The sequence below is a fragment of the Taeniopygia guttata genome, chromosome 10 (assembly GCF_048771995.1).
Source record: "Taeniopygia guttata chromosome 10, bTaeGut7.mat, whole genome shotgun sequence".
Lineage (NCBI taxonomy): Eukaryota > Metazoa > Chordata > Aves > Passeriformes > Estrildidae > Taeniopygia > Taeniopygia guttata.
In genome coordinates, this window is record NC_133035.1 from 12,829,178 (window position 1) to 12,850,446 (window position 21,269).

Here is a 21,269-nt window from a genome sequence, read left to right on the forward strand (position 1 = left end):
TAATAAAACCATCATTTATCTGCTAGCAGTGCAGGTTGCCCCCTCCTGCAGAGCTCTGGATCAAGGGCAGTGGTGAAAGGCTTTGATATACAGCACACATCAGGACTTGGCTTTATTTTGTTTGCTGTCCTCATTTAGAGGGGGAGAAGCAAACCCAGCACATTTCCATCCTTGTGTTTCCTTATGCAAGAGGCTGGGAGGGAGAAAATTTCAGGAAGAACAGGAGAGATGGTAGAAAATCCTGGGAGATAAAAATGAATGAGGAACAGGAAAAAGAGTGGACAGCATAGTGCAAAGGATCTGGAGATTTGCTTGAGGCATATGGTTGGAAAATTGTTCTTTTTCTCAGCACCAAACAGATACTAAAAAAAAAAAAAAAAAAAAAAAAAAAGAAAGAAAAAAGCACAGGCTTGGTTTACCAAGGGTCAGCTGATTAATGGTTAGCTTTAAATCAGTGCAACTTCACTGGGAGGTTTAGTTTTGGGTGTATTCAGGACGGGAATAAGCATATGAATTATTCTGGTAGAGTGGTAGTAAATAGTCTGGCAGTCTCAGACCAATTTCTGTGGTGCCATATCTCATAAAGTCTGATAAATCCAGCATGTGCAGCTGCTGAGGACTTTTGGCAGTAGAAATAAGCCTATATAGCAGTAAGTATCTATATAGCAGAGAATCACTGACCATGTACCATCCCTGGCAACTTCTTTTGTGATGCTGAGATTTTGTTACTGCCTCAATCTCCTGCGTTTTGGGTGAGAAATGAGAATAGTACTGGGGAGTGCAGAGCAACTATGGATGAGCTTGCTGGACTGTGTCTGACTGAATTCCCCAGGCTGGCAGCAAAGTCCTTCATGTCTGGATCTCTCGTTTATGAGTTCATCACACTTAGAGCAGGTCCAGCAGGTCCAGATATTTTGGGGGTTGGTGCTTACTGGCCTCTCAAAGTTCCCTTTCCTATCCAGATGCAGTGATTTGAATACCCTGGAAGAAAAAGGGAGGAAAAGGATCGCCTTCTTACTAGTTTTGGGAAATTTTATATATTCCACATATATTTCTTTCTGGCCAAAAAATCCCTCTTCACTTCATTACTCCCTTAGCTTAAGCCTAATCTAAACTAAACTCTGTCCTTTTATTCCTTATTATTTGTGCATGAGATTCAGCTTTACATGCAAAACATCCTACAGGCTTTTACTCTGAAGCATAAATATGATCCTTTTCATTACAAAGTTGATATTTATATTTGACAAAATAGTATTGGAAAGAAAATCTGTTGCCATGTTAGATAGCAACTAAAGCTATCTATGCAGCTGAAGGAGTGACTCTTGTGCCCACTACTAGAAATTAAAAACAGAAATTGTTAAAACATTGCTGTGGATAATTTCAGCCCAGAAATACTGAGCAGCTTTTATGAATGTTCCTGTTTTCATTTCCTGGCAGAACTGTATCCCTCTTCACTGGGAAAAGGGGGGTTTAACATGCTTAGAAGGCTTGGAGAGCTGTCTGAAAGCAGTCAATCAGTCTGCACTGTGATAGTCTGGGTCTGACTCTATTTTGTTTAAAAAAAAGCAGAGGTAAATATCACCTGAGGAAATATAAAGAACTGAGACAAAATTCTGCCTATGGAAGGCCAGCTGTCAGTTATCTAAAATGCATTAAATGCTGGCAAATGAGTCTCCAAAATCATCTTCAATCAATTTTCTCCTTATTTCATTTTCCTCCAGCCACACACAATTTAATTCCATCAGGGCACCCAGAGAGAGCAGAAGGTCTCTGAGGAGAACCCTCACCACCATGAGGTTGGTTAGACCAGCCCCAGAGTCACACCAAAGCAGGAGCACGCCTCGTGTGGGACACGCTGCTGGGGAAAGCTGGGTGTCATTGGCAGCACCAAATCCTGCACCACTCTGCAGCACAGCAGTGCACAGTGCATGCAGAATCCAGCCTTGCAGACATCCCTCTCAGTCAGCAGCCTGCCTCTGGGGAGGTGGGATCCCTGCACCAGTCATTTGCCTTTGAATCGACAAGGTGGAGACCCACGGACAGCTGCCTAACAAATCCTAGCCTAACTTTCCCCAGATGGCTAAAACAGCAGGATTATCCTGTCTGCAGTGCAACATACAGCCGAGGTTTTATTTGCTGAGTGCATTTGAGATGTGCCATCCTCTTCTGGTTGCTGTGCATATGTGGGTGGTGGTGGCTTTTGCCAGGGCACTTTGGTTTTAGCAGCAGAGGTTTTCAGTTCAGCAGTTGCTGGATATTGCCCCTTGCTCAGGAGAACTCTGTTTCCTCATTTCCCTTGCAGCTATTGCTGTGCCTCTCCATGGTGCTCTTAGCACCAGGTGAGCTGTGCCAGCACATCCTATTTTTACACGCTGGGAAGTGGCAGCCCTGTGATGAGATAGGGGCTGGAAAGCGAGCGGTGCAGTGGGTGGTGCACAGTGCTCTCCGTGCAGGTGAGTACATAAAACAGCACTGTGTGCAGCATCCCTGGGCCCTGCTAGGTTCTGGCAGCCTGTTTCCTTCTGCCTACAACTCCAGCATTAGTGCAGTCTGCAGAGACCTGAGCACATTTGCTTTAGGCTGCTTGTCTGAAATATCTCCCTCTATCCTGAGCCTTGCAGAGCAGTCAGCATCAGATGGGGTTTTTAGGCATCTGTTCTGGGAAAGAGCCCTGTAGGGCTGATGCCACTGACTCCACGGGATACAGATATACTTATTTCCCTGACACTGGGTCCTAACAGTTGTCTGGTGTGCAGAAAGTTGTTTTTCCAAGCTGCAGACTTGATGAAGGCAATAGCCAAAGGACCAGGGGACTCGTGGCCCCAGCCAGAGAAAATTACCATCCTGCATGGAGAATTGTGCTGGAAGAGAAATCTGAGATTCCTGATTGCCTGCTGCTGGGCATCATCTGCAGCTCCCTCCCATTACTGCACATCAGCCATCAGAGGCAGTGAGAAACCATCTAAAATGTGTGGGCAACCAGAAATCCAACTGAGGATATTCTGGCACTTGTGAGGGCTTTGCTGCCTTTCACCAGGCAGGCAAAGGGCACCTGATGGAGCATTAGAGTCAGCCAGACTATTTAGCTGCTTCTATATTGTCCATTGCTACATGAAAGGTGGCAAAGTTGGTGTCTAGAAACCCCCCTGGTTTTGGTGGTGAATTTATTTTTCCTCTGGCCCTGTCCCTTTTCCCCTCAGCAGAGGGGAAAAAATCACACACTGTAGAACATCATTCTCCAAGAAAATCCAAATCACCTGAAGCCACAGTTTAGCTGCTTGTGAAGATCTGAAAACCTGTGTGAGACAAGTCCTTCAGGGAAGTAAGCAATGCCCATCCCATGGGTTTGTCTGGAAGCTGGGCTCCCCCAGCTGCAATTGGGGCAGAGTTGGGGAGTTATGGATATGTGGGCAGCAAGAGAGAAAGAGAGGGGAGGAGAAGGGTGGCAATTTGTCTGGCCAGGGCCAGTGGGACATTTGGAGGCTCAATGCCTGGGTAAATCAGCCCCAGGGGCTCCCCAGCAAGAATACAAAGATAATTTTTCTTAAGTTTATCCATTTAACACTTGTGCTTTCCCCTCTGGTGATGGGAGCAGGCAGCAGGGAAAGCACCTGCAGTTTTCAACTGGAAATATTTGCAAAACTTTCTCTGACCTGGACAGAGCAGCTGAGACAAGAACGTACAGTGTGGTTCAGGTTTCTGCTTTTACAGCCCAGATTTGCCCACCCTGAAGGCTGGACTTTGTGCTGGGTTAAGGCTTTTGTGCACCTTCATCTTCCCTCATCAGTGCTCAACAGCCTGTGGAGAGGGAAAAGGCTTTGTTTTAGTGGGAGCAGGTGTTTGATTACCTTGCCTCTCTCTTTTTTTATTAAACTTATCCCTGGTTCACCTCTCTAGGAGGGATAAACTCATGTTTGCAAAAGTGGTGAGGGAAATCATTTGAAAGGCACCACCAGAGGTCGGCTGCCTGCACTGATGGCTGGATAAAACAAAAGAGCAAATGAGCAAAAGAAAAGCATTCAAAGTATTTTCTGCCTGTGGAGCATGGCTCTGAGCAGTGCTGCAGGGCTGTCTGCCTCTACCCCAGGAGGCTGCACACGTGCAGGCTTGCAAAGAAAATGGGACAAATTCAGCCCTCTCCCCATCCATCCCCAGTGCTGCCTCCCTGCTCGGGGCTGGGCTGGTGGCAGGTGCTCCCTCCCCTTGGACAAAGGAGCTGTGGCATCCCCCCGCAGGACAGCATCCAAGGACAGCAAAGGCAGCCCTGAAGGGAACATGAGCTCTGTTGGTGCCCAGGCCAGGCCACATCAGGCACAGCAGCTGTGTCCTTGGCACCTGAGCTGTCCTTGGCCTGAGCAGCGGGCTGATGGTGCCAGCACCAAGAGGGATGGTGGGCTGGAAACAGCAACTCATTCAGGATGGACACATGGGCCAGCATTTTGGGATGGAGAGACAGAACCAGGGGGACCCTGCCTGGTTTCAGAGCATCCCCTGTGCACCTCCAGCCACTGGACTTGGGCCCCACTCAGTGAAGGAGCAGAGAAGGGATAGTTACCCTACATCTTTGTTTCCAGATGAAACTGGAGGCATGTCTGGGTGAAGAGAAGCCCCCTTCTCTGCTGTAGCCATCTGTCAGGCTCCCTGCCACGGTGTGTGTGTGTTTGCTCAGGCATGAACGGAATTACCCACCTCATATCACGGCAGATTGCCTTTCGCCTTCTCACTACTCCATTCCCCTCCTGAATATTTTGGATCTTTGCCTCCAGTGGCTCAAATGCAGGTGTTGGATTCTAGCCATGGAGAGCCAGGGACAGAGAATAAAGATCTTTGGGTGAAGATGAGGTTGGAAGGAGTCTGAGTCAGCTCTTCCAGAGTTTTCAGCTCCCAGGAGAGCACTGGGATCAAAAAAGCCATTGTTTCCCTTGGCACAGTGCTGCAGGATGTTATCAGAGACTGGTCCAGAGCACAGACTCATGGCCAAACTGGAAATGCCTGCCTGTTGGAAACATCTGCTGTTCTCCTCTGCTTCTCATACAATTTGCCAAAATATATTTCTTGTACTTTTGCAGCTCAGAACAGCTTGTTATGAGGCTTAATTCATGATGTGCAATCTTGTGACACATTACTGCCTGATGAGGTAGGACATGCAGATGAAGAAGGAGTGTAAAGGCATCAGAAAGAGTGCAGTGCCCAGCTTGGAAGCTGTATAAAGCATCTTCAAAAGCACTATCTAGCTTTGCTGTTATTAGTCCTAAGAGCCAGGGAGAAAGTTACTGCAGTCAAAGATAAAAGAGCCTTCAACAAATGTGCCTCACAACTGAATGTCCTGCTGAAATTTCCAAGGTTTCTCTGATCTCTTGATGTGATAAAGAGTGTACTGCACTGGTATTTAAGCCACTCACTCCATGTGTGGTCATCAAAATATCCTCAGGATCTCTGTGCACTTAGATGTCCTTCAAACCACACTTCTCCCCTCACAGAGCTGTGTGCCTCCCCTGTCCTGGCTAAATGCTATAGCTCCATCCAGCTCTTCACTTTAAGCATATCCTCAAGCGTTTTTCTGGATCAGAGCAGCCTTCACTGCCAGGAAGGGTGAGGATGCTCTCACTTCACCCCAGCTCTCTGGAGTTCTCCAGGTTGCCCATCCCAGAGGAAGAGAGGGCTTCAACCCATTCTGATCCTGGATCTGAAATCAAGGGGTTCAGTCTGTTTTGCTCTGATAGTGCCATGGTGTCTCCTCTATCAGGAAAAGGAACACAGAACAATTTAGCAAGACAGCGTTTATGCAGAGAAAGTGCCTCCCATCCAAATGAATCTGGGACTTCAGGTCCTTCAGGCAAAGTGGCGTGGATGCTTCAAAACTTTGTTTCTTACTGACTTTTGTGATTGATTGCACTTAAAGGTCAAATACATTATCATTACAGTCATGCTGTATATGAAATATGAGTATATAAATACTTTATAAATGGCTAATGAGCAATTAATAGTTGTTTCAAGAAATGGATAATCTAATGTTATGGATTGCTATACAGTCTGGCAGGTCAATATGTTGCTTATGACCACAGCTGATTGCTGCCAAAAACACCTTGAGTGATGTGAATTTGCCCAGCTTTAACACAAGATGTTTGTGTTAAATCTGTGTGTGCAGCAGCCATTAACCCTCTCTCCACTGTTCTAGAAACAGAGCCCCTCCCAGAGCATGTCCAGGATTAATGGGTTATGATCCGAACATAAGGCTGTGGGTTGTTGAGTAACACATTTGTAGCTCCAGAACTTGATTATAGATGAGCAGAAAGGAGTAGAGACAGATGAATGCAGACTGCAAACAACAAAAAACATCTGCTGACTGCACAGGGAAAGCTCCGAGTGCCAGAATTGTACATCCAGAAATCCACAAGCACTGGGGCTTTTTAATGTGTGCTGGGGGACTTGGGGAAGATCCTAAAAATTCTTTTAAGGTTTAGTGGCATGTTTAGCTGTCTCTCCTACTGTTTTTAAATTACAGCTCACAGAGCAGGTCATCTAACTACCCCAGATGGGTCTGTGCAAGAGAAATTGCTCCTTCATGATCTCAGCCTTGCTACTATACCATCAATTCTGCTTTTAAGTAGTAAAGAAGCTCACTGGAGTTGCCAGTTCCGATTACAGCGTGAAACATCTAACCTTGGTTTACAGCAACCAAAATCGTGTCTCTTGCAGACTGAGGTTTACTTGGGCTGAGGCGGCGCTGGGTGCAGAAGGAAAAACAACCGAGCTGAAACCTTCCTGGAGGCAGAGAGACACAAGAGCTGATGTGAGAGCAGCAGGGGCTGCCCTGCTGAATGCAGCCCCTCGTGCTGGTGCTGCACAGAGCACTGACACAGATGCTGCTTGTTTGTCCTTGGAGCCCCAGGAACCTCTGGAGTGGCAGGGAGGCATTTCATACCTCAGCGAGCTCATCCTCCCCAGGGATTTCTGATCCCCACCTTGTTGTGTTCTCTGACAGGTTTGTGGCACCATGCTCACTCTGGTTCAGAGCTAACCTAACACAAGAACAGACCTTGTTTTCCTCGTTTTTACATCGGTTTCATAATCAGTGCAATTTCAATGACCCTCTGCTTTTGTACCACTGAGGAAATCAGATTTAAGAGGAGAGAGGTGTCCAGTGCTGCTTTTGTAGGAAAGCAAAGATAAACAGAGACATTTCCAATTCCTTCTGATTCTGGCATGGGACAAAGGCCAAATGTGCCACAAGCATGAAGTGAAACAGCCATCAGACAGCTTTAAATGGCTTTGGTTTGCAAAAGCTCCTAGAGATTTATGATACCTGTGATTTTCTCATCACCATGTGCATCCTCCTCCAAAACAGGAGTAGAACTGCTGTCTGAGTGATGTACAAGCTGGCCATACCAGCTCTGAAGCTGGTTTAAAGCTTCTTCCATTTTGCTGGTTTAAAGCCCATCCGTATCAGTCCAGACTCAGAGAGACACTAATACAAGCCTCACTCTGTCCCAAAGAATGTCAAAGGGAAGATTCACTCTTTTCAGGTCTCTGGCTCAATTTTTTCTGTCTAATCTCAATTATTCTTCCACCTGCTGAGTGTTAGATGCTTGATCAGTCTGTTAGAACATGCAAATATTAATATTATTCTCCAGAAGTGCTGACAGACGTATGTGTATTTTGTCAGGAGGTGCAGAAACCAGGAGATGCTGCTGGCTCCCAGGGGGCCAGCATGAACCCCCTCGTGTCTGTGACCTTCAGAGGCAGCAGGAGCAGCTTCCCCTCCCCTTGTGTTTATTTGCTGGAAGGACAGCCCACAGGGAAAGGACAAGGCAGGGGGGAGCTGGAGCTGGGAATTGGCTGCATTCCTGGCAGAATTTCAGAGTATCTTCAGCATTCAGGAGAAAATGCTTTGCAGCAAATGAATACCCCTCATGTGCTCGTGGAGAGAAAACCCCATTCCAACCAACACTTGTGCACAACAGCAGTGGCCAAGTCATTACTGGGGTTTTTTGTTGATCTTTTTAAATAGTGACCTCATTCTTGACCATTTCACTGTGGACAACTGGGGTTTGTCCTCTTATTCCACATGAATATAGGCAGGAGTTGGATAGGGAAGGAAATCTTTTCACTTGTGCTGGTGACACAAAAGTTTCCACATCTCTGCTGTGGCAGCATGTCCATGGGAAGCTTCTGCCTTCCTCATCCCTGCAGTTGTGTCTCAAGCCAAGGGCACATGGTTGTGGTGGGCTCCCACCTTCGCTCCATTCCCAGGACATCATCTCAGCTGGCTGAGGCTTATCTAATAAGGGAAGGTGATAAATAAACCTTGTTAACTTGTCAGTGCCTCCTGGATGGGCTGTGCAGCCTAGAAAGAGCAAGGTGTCTGCCACGCTTGTCCTGGACAATGAAAGGAATAAATCAATTCATACCTGAAAGTGGGAACTTCTGAGTTGATGAATGGCATTCAGTGAATATTAAACTCCCTTTCTTGTGGATGGATGTTCTGCAGACAGACAAATTTTGTCCTTTCCCATTTCAGGTGAAGGTGCTGCAGCAGTTGCTGAGGACTGGAAGAGAGAGCACCTGCCTGAGGCAAGTTTCTGTAGCACTTGCAGAAGCAGCAATCTCTGCTTTAAGAGAAGCTTCAATAAAACTTAAGGCTGAAATCAGTAACTCTCAAAGAGCTGAAAACAGCTGCCCTTCAGCAGGGATCTCATTAGGGGGTTTATTTATCTATCCCTTGAAATTCATAAACAAGGAAATAAACTTAGTCTGTTGGATCCACCTAACAGCCCACATGATGCAGGTTCTCATTTTGTGTTTCCCAGGAGATCAGGTTCCAGTCCTCCTCCTTTTTTCCCATGACAAGTGATAATACCAGCTTTTATCTGTTGATAAAATAGCATGGGAATTCCTGTACATTCCTGTTTTTAAACAGAGAGAAGCGTGTGATCTGCTCCACCCCCTCAGCTTACACTGCTCTCTCTCAGTGGTGAAGAGGACAGGTTCCTCTCCAGGGAAAGATGATCCATCTTCCTGCCTGGTCCCAAGGGCTGAAGGAAAGGGGGTGTCCCAAAGACACTTTAGCTACTTTCTTCTAAAAACTGGCATGGATTGGAAGCAGCAAGCACTAAACCACCATGACAAAGGCAAGAAAGTAAAGGTGAATGATGGAAAGGAGGTTGGACCTCCTAAAGGATCTAAAGGATACTGCCATGTGTCCTGGTTGTTTCTGGCAATTTAAATAATGAAACATCACCATGGCAGAAGCAAAAAATTTACTTCAAAAGGCACAGTCAGCTTGCAACTCTGGACAGTTCATGCATCCATGCTGTGATACCTCATCCTGGGAAAAGCTGCAGCTCCACGTTGCACTAGAGCTGCACAAAGGGTTGATGTCTGCTTTGACATGGCGTAAGCCAAGCTTTAGCCTGAAAAATCATGGCTAAACTGACAACTGTAAAGAACAATTATTGATCAGTGATAAACGAGGTTCCTTGGTCTTGCAGCTGCCCACAGCAGAGGCAACTCCAGCAAAACTACTCCAATAAAAATTTCTCAAGCTATGTCCTCAGAAAATCTTCCTGGGCAATCAGTACCAGTAGTCCAGTACCCAAATATCCAGCAAGTATCTCACCTCAGAGCTCACTGCACAGTCTCTCCTCCAGAAGCATCAGGCATTAGCTGATTAGAGCTGAGGACTCAGCCTTTCAAGTATAAAATTGAAAAAAAGTCTTTAATATCAGCATATTATACACTCCATGCATCAGGCATGGAAAGGCTCTGGGAAGGATCGAGCATTTATAGTTTCCACAGAAAGAACTTAAAGGAGATGAAGACAAGCATTAACTTCTAAAATAAGGTCTGTTATTTCAAATAGGTTTCATTATCTGTCGCTGCTGGCCTGAGTGGTGTCAGTTGAGGGGATTTGTGGGCTCCTAATCTGAGCTGCTCTGTTTGTTATTACCCAGCCATTACCAAAGGCTTCCTCTGTCACTTGTGAAGTGGCAAAGGCTCATTCCTATTGTTATTTCCTTTCCAAACCTCTCAGAGCCTTTGGGACCCCAGGAAGGTCTGACCCAAAGTTAGATGGAGTCCAAGGGAAGTTTTCCAGCAAAGAGAAAATCCCTGCATTGAAGACACCACAATTTCACTTCCTCCAGCTGGGTTTTGTGGCCAGTGGTGACACAACTGGAGAGCACCAGGACAGGACTGGACTTTCTCTGCTTGAAACTGTACTTTTCCATTTACTTTCACTTCTGTATATTTTCAGCATAGGAGAAGAATTATAGAGGAAAAATTGCTGTCCCAAGCTCTGCTTTCTTTAGTTTGCCTGCTTGTGTCACTCTGGGGAAAAAAAGGGATTTTTTTTGACCTATGGGGAGCAGTGGGCACACTTTCACAAGACAGTACTAATTATGCCCCAGAATTTGTGTTTAAGTTTTGTTTCTTATTATGGTCAAATGCCCTTTGTTGTAGTAACTTCAGGGCCTCAGCTTCCCTCACCAGAGAGACAGGGCCAATGACTTTGTGCATTCATTACCTTCTTCCCAGGCAGTTCCCAACACACCACTGACTGCAACTCTTGTGAGACTTTGCAATTCATAATGCCTTGAATTGGAACACATTTTCCAGAGGCTCATTTTTAGCACTTACTCAACAGAGAGATTCTTATTTGACAATACATTGGTAAGAACATAAGAGAAAAGAAACAGGGTTTCAAGAGCACACAATCAACTACCTTGCTTTTGTTTCTGTCCTGAAAATGTGCAATAACATAACTGGTGCAACAGCTTGCATGTTCTAAAGTATTTGCCATGCAACAGATCTCCACTGAGTTTTTGCTGAGTTGTTTCTTCGTGGCCTTGTTGTTATTCTGAGTACCAAATGTTGTTTTATTACCATGTAGAATTTAGGCAGTCATCAATATTTAATCTGTGTTTTGATACTACACATTTCTTTTCACTGACATCTGATTCTTTCGGTGGAATAAGTTTGACTCGTTTAAACATTCTGAAAACTAAATACAGAGTTCATAACTTATCAAGTAGTACTTGTAAGGATCTTAAGCAGAAAAATCTATTACTATAGTGCACTACAGGAAGCTTCCACCAAACACCACAGCAGAATAACTTTTGATATTTTTTTTCCAAACCAAATACTTTGCATTACTCCACTATGCCCTCAGCCTATCTGGGTTACTTTATTTCTGTCTAGGATATCATCACTGACTGTTTTTCAAGTGATTTTGAAAGATCTCTGCATGGTTTCACAGGTGCTGGCTTTATGCTGTCAGTTGAGCATTACAACAACCTAATCCTAACCCACAGAGCCTCTGTTGCTTTATGGAAAGGACTGAATATTTGCAGCTGATGCTATTTGGATTCTTAGATCCTTACTGTCTGTTTAAAGAAGTCCTTTTATTCCATTGACTTATTCCATCATCATGGTGCTGGAAGCCCTCAAAAATATTAATGCTCATTTTGAGATTGTGAGCTTAGGAATTTAAGGCTAGAGGGTTTTTGGAGGTCACAGAGAACTCTTGTTGCAATGGTCTCGTAGAGCCCTTTCCACACACTGTGTCAGGGCTCTGCTATTTCCTCAGCTGCAAAATGGAAGTTTTTACATAAGGAAGTTCGAGCACACACAGTCTGGCCCTGAGCTGCAGAGTTAACCCCAGATGCGCAGACATATCACCAGAAACCAAACTTCCTTCCACACACTTGGATATGGAGAACTGGCTTAGGCACATGCCTGGCACAAGATGAAGACAGTTCTAAGAAGAAAATTTTCTAATCTATTATTCTCTTGTTTAAAGGGAAATGGGAACAACTTCATTGTAAAGTCAACTTCCCCTCCACTGCCTTCCTTCTCAGTCTTTATGCAGAGGAGTTTCTGAGAGGCATATGCTTTTTTATTAGCAGAAGAGACAGGGTAAATTGGGGTATGATTCATGCTTCCAATTTATGCTTTCTCTTCCTGCACTGTCAATGGCTAATGAGAGGTAATTGCAAAGGCTCGCAGAGGGAGGAACTTTTGGAAAGAGAGAGAAGAATTAGAGACAGTGTAAGCAAGGTTGGATTTACTGTTCAGAGGCTTTTTGTTCCACTTTGGTCTGCTCATGACTTTCCAAAGTTGCTTCTCTCAGAGCTTGATATGAATTCCAAAAGTTAGACATTGCTGGGGTCTATCTGTAACACCCATTGCTCAGGACCAGTCAGGAGTGGCAGCTCACCTGAGCTCCACTGAGTGCTCACACAAGCCTCATTTTTGGGTGAGCTCTCTGCTTTGAGGCAGAACATTTTGGTGCTCCCTAAAGATGGTCTCAGCCAAATTACCTGGGCACAGCTCACCAGAGGCACAAACGGCATCTATAGATGAAAGCCCTACACCTCTTGTTCTCAGAGAAGAGCAATGCTGGTTACCTGAAAAATCTTGGAAGCCAACAGCAATTTCCCAGCATTAGCCTCTGAATTTCATTGCATTACACTTTTTCTGGTTTAATAACATTTATTATTAAAAGGCTTTTGTGGAGAATGGAGGCCGGGTGCAGTACATGTCTATAAGGCAGACTGAAATCACTTGCCAAGAGTCATTAGAGGAGAGTGCTGACTGAGATGATTTTTCATCATTTATTACTTGTTTTACCCAGGGACCTCCCTAAGCAGCAGCTGGGGACCTCCATGCAAGAGCAGCCCCAGTGCAGAACTTTTCCAAGCAACACAGTTTAGGACTTCAGGCAGCTCATGGGAGCACTGGTCTGTGAAATCTCAGAATTCATCAACTCCCTATGCCAGTATCACTCCTCTCTCCTTGGCTGAGAAAGGAGGCAGTAAGTGCCAGGGACAGGCTCAGATTCCCCAAATCCCTCACTGCAGTGCAATGTTGCATTCAGTTATATAAAAGAACTGAGCTAAAGGATACTGCCATGTGTCCTGGTTGTTTCTGGCAATTTAAATAATGAAACATCACCATGGCAGAAGCAAAAATTTACTTCAAAAGGCACAGTCAGCTTGCAACTCTGGACAGTTCATGCATCCATGTTGTGATACCTCATCCTGGGAAAAGCTGCAGCTCCACGTTGTGCTAGGGCAGCACAAATGGTTGATGTCTGCTTTGACATGGGGTAAGCCAAGATTTAGCCTGAAAAATCATGGCTAAACTGACAACTGTAAAGAACAATTATTGATCAGTGATAAAAATAACTCATTGATTGAAATTTTCTTTCTCAGAGTCGAAGGTAATATTTTGGCATAGTGTGTCACATGCATCTTACAGGATTCCCCTTAACTCTCTTCAGCCAAAATCCTCTGCCCCCATGGCAGTGCACAAGGACCATGGCCAGTTGCATTGATGGATTCAGTCTAATTTTCTCCTTGTACTTCTTTGTCTCTCTGGCTCCATCTGTCGTCTCCTGCCTCAGAGTTAAATTCCCAGCTCTGGGACGTGGACATTGGGGCTGTGCCTGATGCTCCATGGCAGGAATTTCAGGCATTGGCGAGATATGAATAATAATAAATAAATGGCAGATGAAATACAACTTCCATCCAGTACAGTCCAGCACAGCAAGATTGGGTTCCCAGGGAATGGCAGTATATTTGTTTTCCAGATCGTTAGCTAATGCAAAGGAAAGTGAGAACATTTATTAGCCTCCCTCAGAATCACCTTTAGGAAGAATGAATATTCATGGCTATAAATAAGACTGTTTCAATTAAGTCTGCACATAAAAATGCTCCATGGTGTCACAGAAGGCTGTGCTATTCAAAAAGAAATGCCTAGATGAAAGTATTTAAGGCTGTATTTGAGTACAGATTCACTTGTGAACACTCATTTCCAATGTTTCACTGTTAATCACTGGAAGTTATGATGTTTTAATCTTATCTGAATGTCAGCCCACAAGCTGAGATGCAAAAGAAACCTTTGGCTTGTTTTTTTTTCCACCTGCTAATGGCAATCTGGTACCATAATTGCTTTCTTGTTCAACTTCAGAAAATATATTGTGGTGGTGATAAGTTTTGTGTTTCCCTGAATATCACTTACAAAGAGCAGCCACAGTTCCAAACTGCTCATTACAACCCCTGGAGAATATCACCCAGGAAGGGACACAGTGACCTCCCATCCTACAGGACAGTGTACCAACACGCCCCTCCTTTGCTAAAACACATCCATTTTCAATATTGCCTTCAAAACTATTTAGGAATCAACACTTTGCAGTGTCAAATATCTTACAACAGCCCCTCTGGACGAGTTCAGGCAAGGAAATGTGTTTTAGGCAGTTGAAGACCAGTGCTATGTGTCTCCAAGTCAGAAAGTCACTGGTCTTGACTACCAAGAGCTGGGAGAATGTGTTAGGAATGTACCAGTAGTTGCTAAGATATCTTTTTCCCTGTGCCCCTGGAGCCTGTTCCTGGCCGATCCCAGAGACAGCCAGGTGATGGAACCCCCATCAGAACCAGTACAGCCGTCCTCGTGTTCCTCTGTAAATGGCATCATTCACTGAAAACAAAATAAAGAGGAAACAGTGGCTCTAAAGCAAAATGTTTCCATGGGAAAATGAAGGACAGGCAACAACACCATAAATGGGAATTAGCTGGTGATAAATCTGTCCCATCCAACCTTTGCTTTCCTGTTCATTGAGGGATGTGCAGCCACTGCTCTTTCATGGGCATTCACCCCTCAAAGGACAGATGCATAGATCCCACTCTCCTCTTCACACATGTGAATTTATTCTTTGTTATAATACTCATACTATTAAGAAGAACTTCAGAGGAGTTTATTAAAAGCCATTGAAAAACATATGACACAGCAATTATAGGGAATCAATGAAAATATTTGCTGGTGTCAATAACCTAAATTACTACCAAAAAAAAAGTAGCCAGTGTAAGTAGTTCATCTATACTTCCCTGGGGTAAAAATCAGGCCCTGCATCTAAATATGGTATCAGAGACAACAGTAAATATCCAAAAAGGCTGTAGCCAGTTGCAAAGCTGCCATAACACAGAAAAAAATGGCAATCTACTCTGAAATTACAAATTAAGTTCTGTTCATTCAATTCAGCTAATTGAAGGAAAAATCTATATCAGAACTGGAAACCATGACAGCTGTGTCACCCCAAGTAACAAACACAATGAGGCTTTGAGATGAACACCTACTATTAAGCCAAAGAGAGTAATCTATGGGCAGTCACGGTTCAGACATCCTGATTAGCCTTAATTAAAATTCTGATGATCAGGGGGCTATGAAAGGAACAAAACTTTTAAAGAATTTAGGCAAGTGCAAAAGGCTGGAGATAGACTAATAATTAGGAATAATGTCTCTTGTTAAATTTAATTCCTTTAGCCTTGAAACTACCATGACAGATTTCAGATTTAGTGGCAGTTTTCCAGTCCCTAAAAAAGAGCTTAATTATATAGTTTAAGGATTTGGGAGAACTGATTCAGATAAAGCTACATGGGGCCCATATCAACTCTGTGGTGTGCTTGAGTGGACTCAGATAAAGAAGGAATAGATATCCACTTGTTCAAGAAGCTTGAGACATCACATACCTGAAAGGGGTTTTTTTTTGAGACACCAAAAAAGTTTGAATAACTCTTTAACTTTCTCATTTAATTAATAATAATCACTCTCATTCAATTTGCCTTTCTACTTCTTGATTTCAGCTGGGACTGAAAGCAAGACAGAGATAAAGCAGCCAAAACTCTGAATAGTGCTGATACCAACAGAACTTCTTAATCACTGGAATTGGCCTATCTCTAGAGCCCAGGAAAGACATTTAGAGAGATGAGCAAAATTCAGATCTGAGAAGTATTCCTCTGAGTTACAGAGCACCTTGTAGAAATCATCACTGTATTCTATTAACTGCTGTTAGTTTAGGAGAAAACATAAGATACTTAAGAAAATGTCATCTCCAGAAGCTGTGTCAAATGGAAGAAATATTTCTTCTAATATGCAGTTCATGACATAGCTCTTTTGGGTTTTCAGGGCCAGGGAACATCTTGAACAATGAATGGATCTGGAAGATGATGAATAGCCTGAAATACTGATGAAGAACATTCTCTTCTCATAGAATCAAACTCGAGAAGATAGATGTTAATATTATTTTAAAGCCACCTTCATTAGGTTCTGCCTTTTCTATGCAATCCACCTATCTGGTCTCATTGTCAGCTTAACTGAACCCTTTACAGGTTTAAAGATATTTATTCTCCCAAGAGCCACATGAAGTAGGAAAATACAGTTGTCCCATTGTGTGGGGATGGAGCTGTGGCACAGAGGTGCAACGTCACACATGGCAAGGCAGGGAATTGAGCACAGCTTTCCTAAATCCCAGGCTGTCACCCTAACTACTGCTCCTACACGTTTTACATCAAAATGAGTGGTTAAGCTTGAGTCCCTGCTCTGGGCTTCCTCCTGTCTACATTAATCTCTGAGCACCTTAGCAGACCTGCAAGAGTGCTACATCAAGAGGATGGAGAGGGTCAGTGGAAGAAGTGCCCCATTTATTACAGCTTCTTGATCATGACTGAATGGATCACATGCCTTAGGATCCACTGGCAAAGGGTAAATGGCTCCCAGAACTAATCTTTCAGCTGCTAAGAAAGGGATACAATACCTTACAAGACTAAAAATGAGCTGTCAGAGATGATAAAAGCAGGTACAGCGCAGACTCGATGTGCAGAAAAGGGTCATATTTCAGAACTTCAAAAAGGGTTCCAATTAAAAACAAGAAAGCAAGCAAGCAAACAAAAACAACAACAAAAAAAGGACAACAACAAATAACCCAATACTGTCCCTGTGCAGCAAGAAAAGCAAGAAACTCCAAAGCAGTTGTTCTAATACTGCTTGGAGTTGGAGCAGCCCTAGGAAACCCACAGCTGCCCACTACTGCAAAAGGTTTCCCTTTACTCGGTGGATCATGTTCCAGAAATTATAATTATTCAAGAAAATCCATTCTGACTCCCACCATCCCCTCAAGCTTTGAACCTTGTGAGTTTATGTGCCTGTGGACATTGGAAAGGGGCAAACATTTGCCCTTAAGTGTTCTCTGGACCCAGTGGTCTAATGGGTGCCATTCCTGAGCATCCCTGTGCACCTTAGGAAAATTGGAATGAGATTAACTTGGACACTCTCTTCTGTCTCCAAGGTGACCAACTCCAGTTCTAATATGCAGTTCCTGGGGGACCTCTGTTCTGTACTGTGTGACTGACCGCACATTCTCAGCTGATTTTCTTCCCCATTCTTAAAGGGATCCAAACCAAGGGATGTGATATGCCCTTCTTCAGTGTAGAGTTAGCACTCACCGTCATGCTGCAGCTGTTTAATGGAATTTTCTGCACCTTTTCACCTTAGATTATTGCAGGACTCTCACCTGAAGAATATTCTTAGCTCTGAACAGTTTTAAACTTGTTTAAAAACTAATTCCTCATCAGGGCCTAAACATAATTTTTCCTGATATGGATGTGAATCCACCATCTGGACCTTGGCACAACCACACACCCAAACATTTTAAGGGAACAGATCAAATGTGGAAGTATTGCCAACATGCTGCTAAACAAATAGTTTTGTCTTTCCTGCTGGACGATACAAACATTTCACAAACACGTACAGCAACAGATCCTCTCTTCATGCTAGCTCTGTCAGGACAGATTCATTTCATCATGCATGGAAATTGAAGAATTATTCCAGTTATATGCTCCTAATTGACACCCCATTCCTTTCCTTGGTTTTCTCTTTCTGTGACCTTTTCTAAGTCAGATTTAAATTTGGGGTTATGAAGTCCTTGGAGAAAATTAAGGTGGCCAAACCATCTTATTTACTGAAGCTAAATGTCTTCATTAATCTCACAGCAGCTTCTGCCATGTGATGCTGGAAAGGAAATGATGGGATACTTTTGAGATGCATGAAGTGAAGGAAGACAGAGTGGAAATTATGAGCTTCTGTATCTCCTCTGACTGCAGCAACCACATGGTTGCCAGATTTAAAACTTTAAAAACGTGCCATTGACCACTGAGGAACACAGACCCGTGAGACCCAGGCAGGAGAGCCCGTGAGCCAAGGAGGCCCACCAAGGAGGTGATGATGAGGATCCTACAAACTCTACACTCCAGGGAGGCCTTTAGAATAAATTCACCTATTGTCACCACGTGTAACAGACTGGGGCTGGTTCTGCAGATAGCTTCTGCTGAAACCTTTGAACAAGTAACATCATTTTAACAAAGGGTCCAAGATTTGTGAATGCACTACAGGAAATCCCACATTGCTTGGGACAGCTGGTGTGGCAGCCTGTGAGAGACTGGAGCCAACGTGATGTTTTCCCACCTGGTAGTGTGTCCCACCTCCTCTTATAAGACACCTGTGGGAAACTCACCCCTAACAGGACACTCTTCTGCTCCCTGAAAGATGAAGGTCACAGTCTGTGTTTTTAATTGTGCTTAATAAAATCACTGAACTTTGTGCTCCTCCATTTTTATTGCAGAGCTTAACCTCCCTGCACCCCATATTTCCTCTTATGGTTAAACTAGGAAGTTTTTATCAGAACAGAAAGTTCTGATCCCTTCACTTTATTAAAAAAAAAAAAAAAAAATCATGGTTCCAAATTTCTCATGTGTTTTTATAGTAAAAAAAAACTTCAATCAGAAATTGGTGCTTGATAGAGAATGCTGGGAGGGCAAGATCCCAACCTGATCCAGCCTTTCCATTACTACAGGGGTAAAGAGACCTTTCTCAGTTCTCTGTACCATCACTAGGAAATAAAAGTAAAGGCTGAACTAAGTTTTAATTAATATGCATGGTCTAGATCTCTGCCAAACTGAAATAGTGTAGTCTGGGCTCATGATTAATTATGGGCACACCGAGAGACTTCTTGCCTGCTAACATAAAGGGAAACTAAAGCTAGAGCAGTTTAATTCAGAAAAAGTGTTGTAAGGATATGATATAGCTTCATTCAATATAGATGATGATTCTTTTACTCTGCCAATATTTACCACAACACAGAAATCTCAGCCTTTTTCCAACATGGATATACTCACACATGTAACATAGTAATAGTAAAGCAACTGATGACACACGCTCCTGAGACACAGCTAAAACTCTCTTGTTTTCTGGCATAAATATATTTGTCTGCAGAAGGTAATTTATTGCAACATTTATGTAAAATTTGCTTCAGTAGCCCTTGAATTTATTTTGCCATATTGCTGCAAATTGAGACAGATTGGTGCTCTGCCTTCCCTCCAGACCAGACCCACACACAGGACAAGCAGGGCTTGGGATAATTGCACAAATACTGAACAGTTCCATGAACATCAAAAAAGGGTATCAGTTCCTAATTGTTATCACTTGCTTTCATGCCTCTGACTCATTCCTGGATTTTTGTTTTCAAACAATATAATTCATCTCTAATGCAAAAAGAAAGGAGCACTTCTGGCTATCTTTGAAGGCTTTGTGGCTGGAACATCTTAACAGAGACCAGGGGCTAAATTGCCATTTGTAAACAGTTCAGGAAGGGAAAAAAAACATTAAAGAGAAATATAGACTCCCTTTGATGAAACAGGTCTTGGGTTCTTGCTTTCTGTTGTGATAAAACTCAGCTCTTCAAGACAGAGACATCCTGCAGCCTCTTTATAGAAAAATACTTAGAAGTATAATAGCAGCATGATTTCAATATTGACATATTTATACTAGAGAGTACAAGCATGAGAGTTTTTCAGCATGAGCTTATAAGCAATTAAAAAAAATAAAATAAGCTGAAACATTATGCCCTCTCACCACTACATATTCTGGCTGTGCACCAGCTTGTGGACAAGCTGCTTTAGAGTGCTATTAAATGAATATTTCCAACCTATTTGCTTACCCCCTTGCTGGTACAGAAAGCTCTGTCAAAGTCATGAATCCAGCTAGTCCACCTTCAGAGAGAGAGCTAAATTCTCACTGGCACATCACCAGATAAAACCAAAACATCTGAGGACTGAAAACTAGAACCTGATCCCACCAGAGAATTGTTTGACTTTCTAGATGCACTCATGGTTCAATCCCCCATGTCCAGCACCCTTTCTGCCCCCACTACAGCACAATTGTTCCTGCAGGAGGAAAAGGTGGAGACCAGCAGGGGCCAGGGAGGCAGGAGCTGGAGCCAGTGACCCTTCAGCCTGGTCTGAGCAAAATCATCTCAGCCCAAAGCAGAGAGGGACCAGTCTGGCCAGAGCACCTGCTGCATGGACCTGACAAGCCTGAAAGTGCCAGAGCCAAGTGTTGAAGGGTGTAAGAGCAGCACATAACTTGATCCATCACCAACCTCTTCTCTTCCTAGCCCACATCTGCCTGCCCCAAGCAAACAGGCTGCTTTCCTCTCCTTCCTTTCCTCTCCTTCCTTTCCTCTCCTTCCTTTCCTCCTAAAGCCTTGAGCCTGAGCAGGCTCAGATTTGCCTTATTAGCTCTCTGCTGGTAGCATTTCCCTGAACTGCTCTTGAACCTCTAGAGGGTATTAACCCCTGAAATCCTGGGCTTTGCCTGGCTCAGCAGGGCTGTCAAAGGGCACTGGGAGTGAGACCTAGCCATCAGGCAGGGTGCTGCAATGCCTGGCACAGAGGGAGAGCATGGAGCACCCCAGGGTGGGATGTTTTCCTCTGTCTTCTCCTTTTGATTTCTCCACAAGTGATAGAGAAATTGCTGTCAGAGGAGGACTGCTGCCCTGTGGAATGTGTTTGCAGAGGTTGGGAGGGTGCTGACCCAGCCCTGGGAGCTCAGCAGGGCTGTGATTGCCACAGTGCTCAGGGCAGAGATGCATAAGTCTTCCTGCAGCTCAGAAAGGGGAATTTTGGCTTCATCTGCTATATGACAGAGCTAGGCATTTGAGTCTTTGGAAACTTATGGGGTCTTTCCTAATGGGATGGGTTTTATCCTTCAAAAATGTAGAAAACTTTATAAAACCTGTACCAATTCATTGTGTCAGCTGAAGAATGAAACTGTAACCTCTTTTCTTATTTGAGCTCTAATTTTATGCCTGCTGGTACTCACTTATACAGAATATCAGCAAACATTTATATCTCTCTTAATTTTCCCTATTCCTTATTAATTTCTCTTACATTCAGTAAATGATCCTTTATGACTCTTGGTTTAACACTTCCTTGCAAAGTTGTTTTCCCCCGACTTTCCATAAGCCAGATACTTTAATTTCTTGCACTATGCCTCATTTGCTAGTAACAATGATGTATTTTCCCCTTCCCCATGTATTTATTTTTACTGAGAGATTCAGCCGTTCATCACATTCAAATGAAGAATTATTACTTAGCTAT

The 21,269-nt window shown here is 43.8% G+C and overlaps 1 protein-coding gene across 2 annotated transcripts in view; it reads left to right on the plus strand.

Moving 5' to 3' along the window:
• MTHFS (methenyltetrahydrofolate synthetase) overlaps window positions 1-21,269 on the plus strand; it is a 116,118-nt gene that overhangs the window by 49,188 nt on the left and 45,661 nt on the right. Inside the window, exon 3 of one of the 2 annotated variants that reach the window (XM_030281425.4) lies at window positions 8,522-9,227. The exons of the other annotated variant lie outside the window; for it this stretch is intronic. Within the exon in view, the coding sequence (XP_030137285.3) occupies window positions 8,522-8,640 (119 nt within the window). The 3' untranslated portion in view covers window positions 8,641-9,227. Of the gene's footprint in view, window positions 1-8,521; window positions 9,228-21,269 lie in introns of those variants that run through there. 2 annotated transcript variants of the gene reach the window in all.